Here is a 19,305-nt window from a genome sequence, read left to right as displayed (position 1 = left end):
AATCCAATTTATCAACCCATGGAGGTCTGGATTTGGAGTCACACTCAAAATTAAAGTGGAAAACCACACTACAGGCTGATCCAACTTTGATGTAATGTCCTTAAAACAAGTCAAAATGAGGCTCAGTAGTGTGTGTGGCCTCCACGTGCCTGTATGACCTCCCTACAACGCCTGGGCATGCTCCTGATGAGGTGGCGGATGGTCTCCTGAGGGATCTCCTCCCAGACCTGGACTAAAGCATCCGCCAACTCCTGGACAGTCTGTGGTGCAACGTGGCGTTGGTGGATGGCGCGTGACATGATGTCCCAGATGTGCTCAATTGGATTCAGGTCTGGGGAACGGCAGTCCTCTGGCAGTGCTTCTCCTGCTCCTCCTTGCACAAAGGTGGAGGTAGCGATCCTGCTGCTGGGTTGTTGCCCTCCTACGGCCTCCTCGCCAGTCCATAGCATCAATGCTTTCCTCTTGCAGGAACTGCTGACACACTCCAGCCACATGAGGTCTAGCATTGTCTTGCATTAGGAGGAACCCAGGGCCAACCGCACCAGCATATGGTCTCACAAGGGGTCTGAGGATCTCATCTCGGTACCTAATGGCAGTCAGGCTACCTCTGACGAGCACATGGAGGGCTGTGCGGCCCCCCAAAGAAATGCCACCCCACACCATGACTGACCCACCGCCAAACCGGTCATGCTGGAGGATGTTGCAGGCAGCAGAACGTTCTCCATGGCATCTCCAGACTGTCACATCTGTCACCTGTGCTCAGTGTGAACCTGCTTTCATCTGTGAAGAGCACAGGGCGCCAGTGGCGAATTTGCCAATCTTGGTGTTCTCTGGCAAATGCCAAACGTCCTGCACAGTGTTGGGTTGTAAGCACAACCCCCACCTGTGGACGCCGGGCCCTCATACCACGCTCATGGAGTCTGTTTCTGACCGTTTGAGGAGACACATGCACATTTGTGGCCTGCTGGAGGTCATTTTGCAGGGCTCTGGCAGTGCTTCTCCTGCCCCTCCTTGCACAAAGGTGGAGGTAGCGGTCCTGCTGCTGGGTTGTTGCCCTCCTACGGCCTCCTCCACGTCTCCTGATGTACTCGCCTGTCTCCTGGTAGTGCCTCCATGCTCTGGACAATACGCTGACCGACACAGCAAACCTTCTTGCCACAGCTCGCATTGATGTGCCATCCTGGATGAGCTGCACTACCTGAGCCACTTGTGTGGGTTGTAGACTCTGTCTCATGCTACCACTAGAGTGAAAGCACCGCCAGCATTCAAAACTGACCAAAACATCAGCCAGGAAGCATAGGAACTGAGAAGTGGTCTGTGGTCCCCACCTGCAGAACCACTCCTTTATTGGGGGTGTCTTGCTAATTGCCTATAATTTCCACCTGATGTCTATTCCATTTGCACAACAGCATGTGAAATTTATTGTCAATCAGTGTTGCTTCCTAAGTGGACAGTTTGATTTCAAAGTGTGATTGACTTGGAGTTACATTGTGTTGTTTAAGTGTTCCCTTCATTTTTTTGAGCAGTGTATTTATTTCAGTTGACTGATTTACTTCTATAACACAGTAAACATTAAAAAAAAGTTGCATGTTGCGTTTATTTTTGTTCAGTATAGTTTGGGCTGTGGTCTTACCTCACTATTCAATGCCCGTGCCTTTGAGGAGAATTCTCCAGGAGAGAGTGGATGTCTCTGTCTATGTTCGGGACGGTTTGGCTCAGGTCCAAGTCCAGATAAGGCCATGACCTCCAGACAGAACACAGCCACTTTGAAGCAGCTCTGACCGATGGACGGACCTCAAGGCCACAAGAGGCAATTACCTCACCATGTCTAAGGTCATATCAGGAAAGGGAACAGGGAGTGGTGATTCAACATCGTTTGAATGATAGGAGCTTGATAGGAGGAGAGTAGAGCTCACAAAACTTTACATAAACCTCCGTAAAAGTATTGGGACAGTGACATACATTTGAGGGTATTTTCATCCATATCACGTGTGAACCGTTTAGAAATCACAGCACTTTTTGTATATAGTCCCTACATTTTAGCGGACCAAAAGTATTGGGACAAATCCACTTACATGTTTATTAAAGTAGTCAAAAGTTTAGTATTTGAGGGCCTCCCGAGTTACGCGGCGGTCTAAGGCACTGCGTCGCCGTGCTAGCTGCGTCACTACAGATCCTGGTTTGATCCCAGGCAGTGTCGCAGCCAGCCGCGACCAGGAGACCCATGAGGCGGCGCACAATTTGCCCAGCATCGTCCGGGTTAGGGGAGTGTTTGGCTGGCCGGGTTGCCCTAGCGACTCCTGTGGCGGGCCAGGTGCAATGCTTGCTGACATGGTCGCCAGGTGTACATTGTTTCCTCCGACACATTGGTGCGGCTGGCTTCCGGGTTAAGCGAGCATTGTGTCAAGAAGCAGTGCAGCTTGGCGGGGTTGTGAGATGCATGCCCCTTCTGAGTCCGTACGGGAGTTGCAGCGGTGGAACGAGACTGTAACTACCAATTGGGGAGAAAAAAAATAGAGAGAAAAACAAATCTAATAAATATATTTAAAGTTTAGTTATTGGCACCACATTCCTAGCATGCAATGGTTACATCAACCTTGTGACTTTACAAACTTGTTGGATGCATTTGCTGTTGTGTTTTGGCTCCAGTTTCAACTGGTTCCAGTTTCAACTCCGGCTATGGAACCCTGACCTGTACACCGGATGTGCTACCTGTCCCAGACCTGCTGTTTTCAACTCTCTAGAGACAGCAGGAGCGGTAGAGATACTCTCAATGATCGGCTATGAAAAGCCAACTGACATTTACTCTTGAGGTGCTGACTTGTTGCACCCTCGAAAACTACTGTGATTATTATTATTTGACCATGCTGGTCATTTATGAACATTTCAACATCTTGGCCATGTTCTGTTATAATCTCCACCTGGCACAGCCAGAAGAGGACTGGCCACCCCTCATCGCCTGGTTCCTCTCTAGGTTTCTTCCTAGGTTTTGGCCTTTCTAGGGAGTTTTTCCTAGCCACCGTGCTTCTACACCTGCATTACTTGCTGTTTGGGGTTTTTGGCTGGGTTTCTGTACAGCACTTTGAGATATCAGCTGATGTAAGAAGGGCTATATAAATACATTTGATTTGATTTGTGTTTAAGATTATTTTATACCCAATAGAAATTCATGGTATATAATACATTGTGTCATTTTGAAGTACTTTTATTGTAAATAAGAATATAATATGTTTCCTAACACTTCTATATTAATGTGGATGCCACCATGATTATGGCTAGTCCTGAATGAATCGTGATTAATGATGAGTGAGAAAGTTACAGAAGCACAAATATCATAACCCCAAGACATAACAGGGGAGTTTAGCATTTTTAGGGGGGTATGATATCTATACCTCTAACTTTTACTACTTTAATACACATAAGTGAATTACACCTCAAATTAAAGCTTACAGTCTGCACTTTACGCTCATAGTCATTCTATCATTTCAAATCAAAGTTGCTGGAGTAAAGAGCCAAAACAATAACACAATTGTCACTGTCCCAATACTTTTGGAGCTCACTAAATATCCAAAGGCAAACATCCCATGGGATTGACGACTCCTTCGTTTCCCATCATAGCTGGACTACATTTCACAGAGTCTCCCCTTCTCATTGGCCAGAGGCCTGTCCGTCAGTCAGTCAGTGCTCTCAAGTCTTCCACTCATTGTTGATCCAGCCCAGTGTATAGGTACTGCTGGCATTCAGAAAGTTCCTGTGCAGGAAAAGGCGGGGTTTGGCTGGGTCGTTGTGGTAACGGAAGAGGCGGAAGTGAGCTCGCTCCAGCTCCTTCAGCAGGCTGAACCAATAGCGCACCACGGATGGGTCGTCCCCACCCACCTCAAACCCTGCCCAGTGGAGGTGGACTTCTAGTAGTAACTGACCCACTGAGCTTAGAACCCCTTCTAGAACCAGGTTCTCCAGAATCTTCCACTCCGCACTCTCCATGTCTACCTTCAGAACATCCACCTGGAACAGAGAGCGGGAGAAAGAGGGGGAACATTTGAATTGCATACTCCTTGTGTCAATGATTTATTTACACTAGATGACTGATGGGGGGGCTGTGTGTTAAAGCCACTGTGCCTCCATCTTGGCACTACCCCACCATTGTAAAAATGTTTTGGAAGTTATAGAAATTGATTTGTTTTTGCCACATTTCTTATATTACAGACACCTTATTGCATACTTTTAAATGATACACTGCTCAAAAAAATAAAGGGAATACTTAAACAACACATCCTAGATCTGAATGAAAGAAATAATCTTATTAAATACTTTTTTCTTTACATAGTTGAATGTGCTGACAACAAAATCACACAAAAATAATCCATGGAAATCAATTTATCAACCCATGGAGGTCTGGATTTGGAGTCACACTCAAAATTAAAGTGGAAAACCACACTACAGGCTGATCCAACTTTGATGTAATGTCCTTAAAACAAGTCAAAATGAGGCTCAGTAGTGTGTGTGGCCTCCATGTGCCTGTATGACCTCCCTACAACGCCTGACACACAAGACCTGGACTAAAGCATCCGCCAAATCCTGGACAGTCTGTGGTGCAACGTGGCGTTGGTGGATGGAGCGAGACATGATGTCCCAGATGTGCTCAATTGGATTCAGGTCTGGGGAACGGGCGGGCCAGTCCATAGCATCAATGCCTTCCTCTTGCAGGAACTGCTGACACACTCCAGCCACATGAGGTCTAGCATTGTCTTGCATTAGGAGGAACCCAGGGCCAACCGCACCAGCATATGGTCTCACAAGGGGTCTGAGGATCTCATCTCGGTACCTAATGGCAGTCAGGCTACCTCTGGCGAGCACATGGAGGGCTGTGCGGCCCGCCAAAGAAATGCCACCCCACACCATGACTGACCCACCGCCAAACCGGTCATGCTGGAGGATGTTGCAGGCAGCAGAACGTTCTCCACGGCGTCTCCAGACTCTGTCACGTCTGTCACATGTGCTCAGTGTGTACCTGCTTTCATCTGTGAAGAGCACAGGGCGCCAGTGGCGAATATGCCAATCTTGGTGTTCTCTGACAAATGCCAAACGTCCTGCACGGTGTTGGGCTGTAAGCACAACCCCCACCTGTAGATGTCGGGCCCTTATACCACCCTCATGGAGTCTGTTTCTGACTGTTTGAGCAGACACATGCACATTTGTGGCCTGCTGGAGGTCATTTTGCAGGGCTCTGGCAGTGCTCCTCCTGCTCCTCCTTGCACAAAGGCGGAGGTAGCGGTCCTGCTGCTGGGTTGTTGCCTTCATACGGCCTCCTCCATGTCTCCTGATGTACTGGCCTGTCTCCTGGTAGCACCTCCATGCTCTGGACACTACGCTGACAGACACAGCAAACCTTCTTGCCACAGCTCGCATTGATGTGCCATCCTGGATGAGCTGCACTACCTGAGCCACTTGTGTGGGTTGTAGACTCCGTCTCATGCTACCACTAGAGTGAAAGCACCGCCAGCATTCAAAAGTGACCAAAACATCAGCCAGGAAGCATAGGAACTGAGAAGTAGTCTGTGGTCTCCACCTGCAGAACCACTCCTTTATTGGGGGTGTCTTGCTTATTGCCAATAATTTCCACCTGTTGTCTATTCCATTTGCACAACAGCATGTGGAATGTATTGTCAATCTATGTTGCTTCCTAAGTGGACAGTTTGATTTCACAGAAGTGTGATTGACTTGGAGTTACATTGTGTTGTTTAAGTGTTCCCTTTCTTTTTTTGAGCAGTATATTATGTGAGCTAAACATATTAATAATATTACTGTCCCCACTACAACAAAATTACTTTAATGCATGTAACTTGTCCTTGAAACATTTAAGTGAAATACTGTAGAATTCCATTCATTCCTATAGACAGGTTGGTTGTTTAGCAACAAAACCGACTTGTGCCCAAATATGGGGCAAAAGAGACAGGGTTGCATTAGATTGTTGACGACATGTAAACTATATTTAGTCTCCGATGTATATTGAAAGCATAAATAGATTTGCACAATCAACACTTGTCGTTTCTCAAATACATTGATACAGTTGTTGGTTTTTTATTTTTATTTATTTCACCTTTATTTAACCAGGTAGGCAAGTTGAGAACAAGTTCTCATTTACAATTGTGACCTGGCCAAGATAAAGCAAAGCAGTTCGACACATACAACAACACAGTTACACATGGAGTAAAACAAACATACAGTCAATAATACACGTAGAAAAATAAGTCTTTAAACAATGTGAGCAAATGAGGTGAGATAAGGGAGGTAAAGGCAAAAAAAAGGCCATGGTGGCAAAGTAAATAAAATATAGCAAGTAAAACACTGGAATGGTAGATTTGTAGTGGAAGAAAGTGCAAAGTAGAAATAGAAATAATGGGGTGCAAAGGAGCAAAATAAATAAATAAATACAGCAGGAGAAGAGGTAGTTGTTTGGGCTAAATTATAGATGGGCTATGTACAGGTGCAGTGATCTGTGAGCTGCTCTGACAGCTGGTGCTTAAAGCTAGTGAGGGAGATAAGTGTTTCCAGTTTCAGAGATTTTTGTAGTTCGTTCCAGTCATTGGCAGCAGAGAACTGGAAGGAGAGACGTCCAAAGGATGAATTGGCTTTGGGGGTGACCAGAGAGATATACCTGCTGGAGTGCGTGCTATAGGTGGGTGCTGCTATGGTGACCAGTGAGCTGAGATAAAGGGGGACTTTACCTAGCAGGGTCTTGTAGATGACCTGGAGCCAGTGGGTTTGGCGACGGGTATGAAGCGAGGGCCTGCCAACGAGAGCGTACAGGTCGCAGTGGTGGGTAGTATATGGGGCTTTGGTGACAAAACGGATGGCACTGTGATAGACTGCATCCAGTTTATTGAGTAGGGTATTGGAGGCTATTTTGTAAATGACATCGCCGAAGTCAGGTTAGCTAGCTAACTAATTTTAGCCATATTAGCATATACGTAACATCATTCAAAACCCCTCAAAATAAGACATGGTATCAAGCATAAGATAAAACTAACTGAAATGAGCCACCTACGATTCCCCACATGGCAGCTTCTTGTCATTGTTGCTAGTTAGCTGGCCATCCAGACTCACAACAACACACGGACTGTTACGGAGTCTAGTTGATAGGTAATCGACTAGCCGGACTGTTCCCCGGACTCCGCGTGTAGGGATTTGTACAATGCATGAACAAGGCTATTGAACTAGACATTGGTGTCTGTCTTTATTACTTTATCCAATATATCATACTGAAACATGGTATCAGAAGTGGCTCGAAAACCACACGTTTGTTATTTTTGTAGCTAAGTACAGTATAGGTGCGGTTACGTTCCATATGCGAACACACGCCGATTCCTACTCCTAATCACAACACTGATCAACTAGTTGTTAGCTGGTTAGCTAGCATCACTACCTACCTCGATGACTGAAGGCAAAGAAATCTCCTATTCCATCGCTATGGCAGCGAACATTCCGCCACCAAATCCCATGGTTCTCACAGGGGACTGGAATACTAATTGGGACAATTTCAGGGATGAATTCGAGGACTATGCGCTGGTGACCGGTCTACATGAGAAACCCAACGAGGTACAAGCGGCAACTCTGAGGAGTTTAATGGGCAGCGAATGCAGGCATATCTACCGGCACAATCTCACCCTCACAGCGCGACAACAGTGTGATGCAAAGGCTATATTGGATGCATTGGAGAATTACTTCAAACCCGCCAGAAACGTAATTTACGAGCGGTTCGTTTTCGGAAGCTGCAAACAGGAAGAGGGTGAGTCAGTACACAACTTTGTAACCCGTTTGAGAGAAAAATCCGCCACTTGTGAATACGGGGGATTGAAAGATGAATTGATTCGTGACAAAATAGTACTGGGAATTGCAAATGAGGATTACGCGCCGGCGTCTACTGAGAGAGAGAGGCTTAACATTAGTAACTGCCATCGAAATGTGCCGCACTGCCAAAGTCACTGACATGAGAATGAGAGCAATGGAAATCGAAACCCCACGCTCCGACGTTGATACTGTTCACGCTGTTGCTAGGCAGACATTCAGGCAAAACCAATGGAGGCAGAGTAATTCACCACGAACGGTGAACACAGAGAGCCCAGTAGCATGTAAATACTGTGGGAATATGCACACACGTGGCAAAGAGCACTGCCCTGCCTATGGAAAACCATGCAGAGCTTGTGGAACTAATAATCACTTTGCAAAAGTGTGTCTCAAAAGCAAAAGAAGGGTGAGTGAGGGCAAGATTCACTGTGTTGATGATGTCACTCAATGTTCAGAGCTGAACAGTGAAAGTGACATTTACATGCATGAATCCATTGGGGCTGTACACTGAAGAGGGAAGAAATGGTTTGTGACACTACGATTACACAACAAGCAACAACAATGTCAACTGGATTCCAGTGCTACATGCAATGTAATGAGCTACAAAGACAAAATCAATCTGGCATCTGACACACATCTATTGCCCAGCGACACTAGACTAAAGCTGTACTCAGGAGAGCCAATGAGCTCTATGGGCACCTTTGAGACCGAATGTGTTATTCGGGGACGCAAACACAAGCTGGAGTTTGAGATTGTGAAAACCAGTCAACATCCTCTCCTCTCAGGCTCTACATGCGAACGCCTGGGACTGATGCAGTTCACTGTACCAAATGACCTGCACGTTGTGGATCATGTCCAGCATGGACCCCTGTCCAAAGAACAACTACTCAGCAGATATGACGATGTATTCAACATGCCCGTTGAATCATGCCCGTTGAATCAGGGGAGGTACACTTTGAAGTGGATGAGAGCATCACTCCAGTCCAGTGTGCTCCTCGCAATGTGCCCATTGCAATGAAAGTGGCTGTGAAGGCCCAGCTGGACAAGTATGAGGCCGATGGCCACATGATATCTGTGACCGAACCAACTGACTGGATCAGCAATATGGTCATAGTGAAAAAAACAGAGAAGCTGAGGGTCTGCATCGACCCAAAGCATCTGAACCAAGCACTGAAACGATCCCACTACATCATGCCGACACTAGAGGATGTCCTCTACAAGCTTCCCAAGGCCAGGATTTTCACATTTACATTTTACATTTACATTTAAGTCATTTAGCAGACGCTCTTATCCAGAGCGACTTACAAAATGGTGCATTCACCTTATGATATCCAGTGGAACAACCACTTTACAATAGTGCATCTAAATCTTTTAAGGGGGGGGGTTAGAAGGATTACTTTATCCTATCCTAGGTATTCCTTAAAGAGGTGGGGTTTCAGGTGTCTCCGGAAGGTGGTGATTGACTCCGCTGTCCTGGCGTCGTGAGGGAGCTTGTTCCACCATTGGGGTGCCAGAGCAGCGAACAGTTTTGACTGGGCTGAGCGGGAACTGTGCTTCCTCAGAGGTAGGGGGGCCAGCAGGCCAGTGGTGGATGAACGCAGTGCCCTTGTTTGGGTGTAGGGCCTGATCAGAGCCTGAAGGTATGGAGGTGCCGTTCCCTTCACAGCTCCGTAGGCAATCACCATGGTCTTGTAGCGGATGCGAGCTTCAACTGGAAGCCAGTGGAGAGAGCGGAGGAGCGGGGTGACGTGAGATAACTTGGGAAGGTTGATGTTAGTGGAGAACGACAGGGTGTTGTCCAGGATCACGCCAAGGTTCTTAGCACTCTGGGAGGAGGACACAAGGGAGTTGTCAACCGTGATGGCGAGATCATGGAACGGGCAGTCCTTCCCCGGGAGGAAGAGCAGCTCCGTCTTGCCGAGGTTCAGCTTGAGCTGGTGATCCGTCATCCACACTGATATGTCTGACAGACATGCAGAGATGCGATTCGCCGCCTGGTTATCAGAAGGGGGAAAGGAGAAGATTAATTGTGTGTCGTCTGCATAGCAATGATAGGAGAGACCATGTGAGGATATGACAGAGCCAAGTGACTTGGTGTATAGCGAGAATAGGAGAGGGCCTAGAACAGAGCCCTGGGGGACACCAGTGGTGAGAGCGCATGGTGCGGAGACAGATTCTCGCCACGCCACCTGGTAGGAGCGACCTGTCAGGTAGGACGCAATCCAAGCGTGGGCCGCGCCGGAGATGCCCAGCTCGGAGAGGGTGGAGAGGAGGATCTGATGGTTCACAGTATCAAAGGCAGCAGATAGGTCTAGAAGGATGAGAGCAGAGGAGAGAGAGTTAGCTTTAGCAGTGCGGAGAGCCTCCGTGACACAGAGAAGAGCAGTCTCAGTTGAATGCCCAGTCTTGAAACCTGACTGTTTAGGATCAAGAAGGTCATTCTGAGAGAGATAGCAGGAGAGCTGGCCAAGGACAGCACGTTCAAGAGTTTTGGAGAGAAAAGAAAGAAGGGATACTGGTCTGTAGTTGTTGACATCGGAGGGATCGAGTGTAGGTTTTTTTCAGAAGGGGTGCAACTCTCGCTCTCTTGAAGACGGAAGGGACGTAGCCAGCGGTCAAGGATGAGTTGATGAGCGAGGTGAGGAAGGGGAGAAGGTCTCCGGAAATGGTCTGGAGAAGAGAGGAGGGGATAGGGTCAAGTGGGCAGGTTGTTGGGCGGCCGGCCGTCACAAGACGCGAGATTTCATCTGGAGAGAGAGGGGAGAAAGAGGTCAAAGCACAGGGTAGGGCAGTGTGAGCAGGACCAACGGTGTCGTTTGACTTAGCAAACGAGGATCGGATATCGTCAACCTTCTTTTCAAAATGGTTGACGAAGTCATTCGCAGAGAGGGAGGGGGGGAGGAGGATTCAGGAGGGAGGAGAAGGTAGCAAAGAGCTTCCTAGGGTTAGAGGCAGATGCTTGGAATTTAGAGTGGTAGAAAGTGGCTTTAGCAGCAGAGACAGAAGAGGAGAATGTAGAGAGGAGTGAGTGAAAGGATGCCAGGTCCGCAGGGGAGGCGAGTTTTCCTCCATTTCCGCTCGGCTGCCCGGAGCCTTGTTCTGTGAGCTCGTAGTGAGTCGTCGAGCCACGGAGCAGGAGGGGAGGACCGAGCCGGCCTGGAGGATAGGGGACAGAGAAAATCAAAGGATGCAGAAAGGGAGGAGAGGAGGGTTGAGGAGGCAGAATCAGGAGATAGGTTGGAGAAGGTTTGAGCAGAGGGAAGAGATGATAGGATGGAAGAGGAGAGAGTAGCGGGAGAGAGAGAGCGAAGGTTGGGACGGCGCAATACCATCCGAGTAGGGGCAGAGTGAGAAGTGTTGGATGAGAGCAAGAGGGAAAAGGATACAAGGTAGTGGTCGGAGATTTGGAGGGGAGTTGCAATGAGATTAGTGGAAGAACAGCATCTAGTAAAGATGAGGTCAAGCGTATTGCCTGCCTTGTGAGTAGGGGGGGAAGGTGAGAGGGTGAGGTCAAAAGAGGAGAGGAGTGGAAAGAAGGAGGCAGAGAGGAATGAGTCAAAGGTAGACGTGGGGAGGTTAAAGTCACCCAGAACTGTGAGAGGTGAGCCATCCTCAGGAAAGGAACTTATCAAGACGTCAAGCTCATTGATGAACTCTCCATGGGAACCTGGAGGGCGATAAATGATAAGGATGTTAAGCTTGAAAGGGCTGGTAACTGTGACAGCATGGAATTCAAATGAGGAGATAGACAGATGGGTCAGGGGAGAAAGAGAGAATGTCCACTTGGGAGAGATGAGGATTCCAGTGCCACCACCCCGCTGGCTCGATGCTCTAGGGGTATGCGAGAACACGTGGGCAGACGAAGAGAGAGCAGTAGGAGTAGCAGTGTTATCTGTGGTAATCCATGTTTCCGTCAGCGCCAGGAAGTCAAGGGACTGGAGGGTAGCATAGGCTGAGATGAACTCAGCCTTGTTGGCTGCAGACCGGCAGTTCCAGAGGCTGCCGGAGACCTGGAACTCCACGTGGGTCGTGCGCGCTGGGACCACCAGGTTAGAGTGGCAGCGGCCACGCGGTGTGAAGCGTTTGTATGGCCTGTGCAGATGAGGAGAGAACAGGGATAGACAGACACATAGTTGACAAGCTACAGAAGTGTTGTTTCTTGTATTATTGTCTCCTGTGTCTTTAGAGAACTGTTTCACTTTGATATCCTTTTTCTTCTGTCCTGATTTTCTCTTTCTTTTCTTCTGTTAACTAGATATTCTTTGTTGTTCTTCGTTAGCTAGCTAGCTTCTTCCAAAAGAGTCCCTAGCAACTGCTTAGCAACTGGTAAACAATTCAGCTTGCTAAGATAACTACAATTTTATGAAAAATAGTTATTTTTCAAAAGCCTATCTTCTTTGTTTGTTGCTTGTTTTTTCTCCTATTCAGTCTTGCAGTTTTCTTTTGCTTTTTTCCGATGTACTTCACTCTAAAAACCATGTAAATTTCAATATTTGTAGGAGCTCATTTTTCAGCTGCTGCTGCTCAAATTCAAATTCACCTTGGTGGATGCCCGAGATGCATTCCTTCAATGCAAGCTGGACGAAGAAAGCAGCTTCATGACTACCTTCTGGACCCCCTGGGGTCGGAAACGCTGGCTCAAGCTCCCGTTTGGTGTCTCAGTGGCACCTGAGGTATACCAACGCAAGCAGCACGAGTTACTGGCTGGGCTCAAGGGCATTGAACCCATCGCCGATGATGTCTTGATCGTAGGCTGTGGTGACACAGACGAAGAAGCAGAACGTGACCACGATGTGAAGCTCCTGGCACTGATGGAGCGCTGTCGATCAGTTAAGCTTCGTCTTGGCCTGAAGAAGCTACAGTTCAAGGTGAAAGACGTCCACTTCCATGGCCACATTCTCTCGGCAAACGGCCTGAAGCCGGACCCAGACAAGATCCGAGCGATCCTCGACATGCCAAACCCATCTGATGCAAAAGGAGTACAGCGTCTCATCGGTTTTGGAAACTATCTTGCAAAGTTCATGCCACACCTATCAGCAGTCTGTGAGCCTCTGCGCCGGTTGCTGGACAAAGACACACCATGGCACTGGCTACCCAAGCACGAGGTTAAATCTTTGGCTTCATCCATGCCAGTGTTGCGCTACTACGACGTCACGAAGCCTGTCACAATCCAGAGTGACTCCAGCCAAAGGGGACTTGGATGCTGCCTTATGCAGGAAGGCCAACCCGTTGCGTTTGCCTCGAGAGCGCTCACCCCCACCGAACAGAACTATGCACAATTTGAGAAAGAGTGCCTCAGCATCGTCTTCTCCTGCCAGCGATTCCATCACTACTTATATGGTCGAGAGCTGGTCACCGCTGAAACTGACCACAAACCACTCATTGCCATATTCAGTAAACCTCTCCTCAATGCGCCCAAGAGGCTTCAAAGCATGCTCCTGACTCTGCAAAACTACAGCCTGAAGGTCATTTACAAGCCAGGACCAGAGATGTACATCAGCGACACACTGAGCAGGGCAACGGCACAATGTACAGGCAGAGGCACTGCCTATCAGCGGCAGGCCATCTGTTCGCTACAGCAGGAACAACAAGACTTAACCTCTATGGGCTAGGTGGGACGCCTACTCAACAGCCAGTTGAATCCTGTGGCGCGTTATTCAAATCCTTAGATATGCTATTACTTCAATTTTTCTAAAATATGACTATTTTACACCATTTTAAAGATAAGACTCTCGTTAATCTAACCACACTGTCCGATTTCAAAAAGGCTTTACAACGAAAGCAAAACATTAGATTATGTCAGCAGAGTACCGAGCCAGAAATAATCAGACAACCCATTTTTCAAGCTAGCATATAATGTCACATAAACCCAAACCACAGCTAAATGTAGCACTAACCTTTGATGATCTTCATCAGATGACAACCCTAGGACATTATGTTATACAATACATGCATGTTTTGTTCAATCAAGGTCATATTTATATAAAAAACCAGCTTTTTACATTAGCATGTGACTAGCATGTGACTAGCATTCCCACCGAACACTGCCGGTGAATTTACTAAATTACTCACGATAAACGTTCACAAAAAGCATAACAATTATTTTAAGAATTATAGATACAGAACTCCTCTATGCACTCGATATGTCCGATTTTAAAATAGCTTTTCGGTGAAAGCACATTTTGCAATATTCTCAGTAGATAGCCCGGCATCACAGGGCTAGCTATTTAGACACCCAGCAGGTTTAGCACTCATCAAAGTCAGATTTACTATAAGAAAAATGTTCTTACCTTTGTTGTCTTCGTCAGAATGCACTCCCAGGACTTCTACTTCAATAACAAATGTTGGTTTGGTCCAAAATAATCCATCGTTATATCCAAACAGCGGTGTTTTGTTCGTGCGTTCTAGACACTATCCTAAAGGCTAAATAAGGGTGACGAGCATGGCGCAATTCGTGACAAAAGAATTCTAAATATTCCATTACCGTATTTCGAAGCATGTCAACTGCTGTTTAAAATCAATATTTATGCCATTTTTCTCATAAAAAAGCGATAATATTCCGACCGGGAATCTGCGTTTAGATAAACAGACAAAGGAAAACAAAGCATTCGGTCGAAGCGGGCACGCGCCTAAGCCCATAGTACTCTGAGTGGCCACTTGCCAAAAGCGATAAAGTGTTTCAGCCAGAGCCTGCCTCGATATCGTTCAACGTTTTCCCGGGCTCTGAGACCCTTCAATAAAAAGAGCCAAGATGAAACACTACTTCTCAGACAGGCCACTTCCTGCTTGAAATCTTCTCAGGTTTTGGCCTGCCATAGGAGTTCTGTTATACTCACAGACACCATTCAAACAGTTTTAGAAACTTTAGGGTGTTTTCTATCCAAAGCCAATAATTATATGCATATTCTAGTTACTGGGCAGGAGTAGTAACCAGATTAAATCGGGTACGTTTTTTATCCAGCCGTGTCAATACTGCCCCCTATCCCCAACAGGTTAAACGTCACAGATCACCGCCTAGCCCAGATCAGGCAACACACTGACAAAGACGAACACCTACAATCACTGAAGTCCATGGCTCTCGCAGGTTGGCCATACCTGAAAGAGGAGACACCTTTCACAGTGAGAGAATACTGGACCTTTCGAGATGAGATCAGCATGCAAAATGGCGTCTTGTTCAGAGGTCAGAAGGTCATTATTCCCAAATCACTACGTCCAGAGATGCTTACCCGCATACACTCCAGTCACGTTGGAGGTGACGCATGCTACCGCCAGGCTCGTGAAACATTATACTGGCCAAACATGCAAGCAGAAATTAAAGACTTTGTCAGCAACTGTACCACGTGCAACGAGTACGCTCATGAACAGCAAAAGGAAACCATGATGTCACACGAACTGCCCACAAGGGCCTGGCAAATCGTCAGCATGGACTTATTCAGCCACAGACAAAAGGACTATCTTCTCATTGTTGATCACTACTCTGACTTTTGGGAAATTGAACTGCTCCCTGACTTGTCTGCAGAGACGGTCATAAAGCGCTGCAAGGCGCAGTTTGCCAGGCAAGGTCAGCCTGACAAGGTAATCACGGACAATGGCCCACAATTCACTGCACAGTTCAAGCGTTTCGCCTCAGAATGGGAGTTTGACCACGTGACCTCCTCTCCAAGACACCCAAAAGCAAATGGCAAGGCAGAGTCAGCTGTCAAGATTTCAAAAAACCTGGTAAGCAGGGCCGCGCGCGACAGCAACGACCCATGGAAAGCGATCTTACAGTGGAGGAACACACCCACCGAAAACATGGACAGCAGCCCAGCACAACGCCTTCTGTCCAGACGTCTGAAGACTACCATCCCCGTAGCTAACAAGCTACTTGAGCCCTGCGTCATGGTTGGCGTCACGGACAAACTGCGTCGCAGAAAGCAGCTCGCTAAGTGCTTCTACGACCGGACTGCTCGAGACCTACCAGAGCTGGAGGTGGGTGAAACGATAAGGATGAAACCGCTGCCGGGAGACCACACAGGACTTTGGAGGCTGGGCACGTGCCTACAGAGAGTTGCACCACGCTCTTACCTGGTGGATGTTGGTGGCTCCCTCTATCGTCGCAATCGGGTGGATCTGCGCGTAGCAGAGCAGACAAACCAGAACACGCCATACACTCACCTAGATGAGCTGGATCACAGTCCAGGCCTAAGGGTAAGAGGCGCAGAATTGAGACATGAGCGAACTGAAGGTGAGGCTTCTACCCCACCAAGCTCTCCAGCTCGTGGCCCTAATCCTACCCCTGTCAGAGCCCATACTTACTCACGGGTGGGTTGGCTGTGCAAGCCACCGGACAGGCTTACTCTGTAAGCAAGAGACTGTGTTAACTTGTCCTCCTGTTTATAAAAATTCAAAAATAATTTAAAAAAGAAAGGAAGATGACAACTGAAGTAAAAAGAAAATGTCATGCTTTTTTCATTGTTATGACTTGATTGTTAAGAATTTAATGTTATGCTATTATGTTTGCACTTTCTATTGAAAAGGATGATGTTACGGAGTCTAGTTGATAGGTAATCGACTAGCCGGATTGTTCCCCGGACTCCGCGTGTAGGGATTTGTACAATGCATGAACAAGGCTATTGAACTAGACATTGGTGTCTGTCTTTATTACTTTATCCAATATATCATACTGAAACAACGGACCATCTATAGATGGGTTGGCTGACAACGTCACGAAAATGATGCGTGTGTATTGGTGAGGCAAAAGCAGTGGTGGAAAAAGTACCCAATAGTCATACCTGAGTAAACGTAAAGATACCTTAATAGAAAATGACTCAAGTAAAAGTTAGTCACCCAGTAAAATACTAATCGAATAAAAGTCTAAAAGTATTTGGTTTTAAATATACTCATCAAAAGTAAATGTAATTGCTAAAATGTATTTAAGTATTAAAAGTAAAAATATGAATAATTTAAAATTCCTTATATTAAGCAAACCAGACGGCACAATTTTCGTGTTTTTTTTGGTTGTTTTTTTTAGCCAGGGGCACACTCCAACACACACATCATTTACAAATGAAGCATTTGTGATTACTGAGTTTGCCAGATAAGAGTCAGTAGAGGTGACCAGGGATGTTGATAAGTGTGTGAATTGGACCATTTTCCTGTCCTGCTAAGCATTCAAAATGTAACGAGTACTTTTGGGTGTCAAGGAAAATGTATTGATGGAAAAGTACATTATTTTCTTCAGGAATGTAATGAAATAAAAGTAAAAGTTGTCCAAAATATAAATAGTAAAGTAAACTACAGATACCCCCCAAAAAACGTTATTTTAATTATTCTTACTTAAGTACTTTACACCACTGGTCAGAAGGCCGTGTGGCGTTATGATTATGAACAGTCAGATAGCTAGCAATAATGACAAGAAGCTGCCATGTGGGGAATCGTAGGTGGCTTGTTTCAGCTCGTTGTATATTGTTAATGATATGTCCTGTTGAGGTATTTTCACTGGCTAACCAACAACTGTAACAATGTATTTGATAGACAACAAGTGCTCATTGTGCTAATGTATTTATGTTTTCAATAAACATTTGGAGGTTAAATATATTTTACATGTTCTCAACAATCGAAGGCAAACCCTTCTGTTTTGTCCCATAGTTGTGTTCGCGTAGGTTTTGCTGGTAAATAACCAACCCGTCTATGGAGGACTGCTCCTACGGGGAGTGCCAATATAGCCGACCGGAGGCTTCAAAGCCTTTCAATGGCCAATACATACAGTAGCATCAGCAATACAGGGTTTATATACAGTGGCAAGAAAAAGTATGCGAACCCTTTGGAATTACCTGGATTTCTGCATAAATTGGTCACCAAATTTGATCTGATCTTCATCTTAGTTCATCTAATATTATAAGGTGAATGCACCAATTTGTAAGTCGCTCTGGATAAGAGCGTCTGCTAAATGACTTAAATGTAAATGTAAATCTAACAATAGACAAACATAGTGTGTACCTGGATGTTCCACAGGTTTTGATAAGGAGATGAGGAGAGAGTACACGAGGATGGTGCAATTGAGATCCCAGAGAGAAAAAGTCTAGCAATCAGTAGGTAGAGATAACATGGAGAGAGTGGAAAAGTACTCTCGATGGAGGTGAGGGGAAGTTGGTGCAAAGATTGAGAGAGAAAGAGATGTACTGTATATGTCTGAGTTGAGAACGAGGAGAATATGAGGGGGTGTGGGGGGGTTTATGTGGTATAAGATGAGATGGGGAGGAAAATGCATTCATTTTAACAATGGCCTCAAGATATAATCTTACTGAGTCATCATAAGCATGGCCTACTTTCAATGCACATCTATTAGGCATTGGGCTGCCATTTAAATGTGTTGGAATGTTTTTGATGTCAGGTTAACTCCTTGACCCATACTTTTTAAAAGCCTAATTAGTGAAAGCGCTTTCATCTCTTTGCTTTTGACATTTTATTTAAGCCTGGTTAGCCCGCCCAGGTTTGTGCGGGATTATTTAGCATCAGGTTGTGTTTTGTATTTGGATGTGCTGGCGATCTACTACTGTTATATTTTATGCATGCTGTGCACCTGTTCTGGGCACTTTGCATTTTTCCATGCCTGTTGTGTTGGCGTCGATCGTGTTGTTTTATTTAATAAACACAAAGTTCCTTACCTCTGCTCTCTGCGCCTGACTCCTACCACCACTCCTAGCAACTACTGACAGAATCCCGCACCAACTATGGAGTCAGCAGGAGCAGCCTCCCCTCCTCTCCCATCGATGGAGGAATGGGTCCTCCACCATACCACCATCCTCCACCGAATCGGCTCAGCGATGGACCAGATGATGGAGAGGATGGACCGATGGGAGAGGAGTGGCCTCCCTACCGCATCCCCAGCACCAATTCCCCCTCCACCATCTACCCCTCCACCGACGTCCTGACCCGGAGCCCTATGCCTGGCTCTCCCCAGGGAGTACGATGGAGCGGCGGCTGGGTGCCAGGGGTTCCTGCTACAGTTGGAGTTGTACCTGGCTACCGTTCGTCTGACTCCCTCGGGAGAGGAGAGCGTAAGCGTCCTCGTCTCCTGCTTAACGGGACGTGCCCTGGAGTGGGCCAACGCAGTGTGGTATGGCCCAGACTCGGCAAGGGATCACTACCCCGAGTTCACCCGCCGTTTCCGGGCCGTGTTCGACCACCCAGCAGAAGGCCGGGCGGCGGGTGAACGGCTGTTCAACCTGCGGCAGGAGACGAGGAGCGCACAGGACTTTGCTCTGGAGTTCCGGACCTTGGCTGCTGGAGCGGGGTGGAACGACAGGGCCCTGATGGACCACTATCGGTGTAGCCTCCGGGAGGACGTCCGCCGTGAGCTAGCCTGTTGGGACACTACCCTCTCACTAGATGAACTAATCGACATGTCCATTCGTCTCGACAACCTGCTGGCTGCGTGCGGGCGTCCAGACAGGGCCCTGTTGGTTCCACCTC

The 19,305-nt window shown here is 47.0% G+C and overlaps 1 protein-coding gene across 2 annotated transcripts in view; it reads right to left on the bottom strand.

Moving 5' to 3' along the window:
- Positions 1–1,578: 1,578 nt before the first annotated feature.
- LOC106571809 (probable methyltransferase-like protein 24) overlaps positions 1,579–19,305 on the bottom strand; it is a 119,869-nt gene continuing 102,142 nt past the window's right edge. For both annotated transcript variants that reach the window (XM_014145276.2, XM_045695896.1), the window contains exon 5: positions 1,579–4,005. In XM_014145276.2, coding sequence (XP_014000751.2) covers positions 3,688–4,005 — 318 coding nt within the window. In that variant the 3' untranslated portion in view covers positions 1,579–3,687. The remainder of the gene's footprint in view (positions 4,006–19,305) is intronic.

Source organism: Salmo salar, chromosome ssa15 (assembly GCF_905237065.1).
Source record: "Salmo salar chromosome ssa15, Ssal_v3.1, whole genome shotgun sequence".
NCBI lineage: Eukaryota > Metazoa > Chordata > Actinopteri > Salmoniformes > Salmonidae > Salmo > Salmo salar.
The sequence above is the reverse complement of the archived record's forward strand: the minus strand, read 5'-3'. Positions and strand labels throughout refer to the sequence as shown.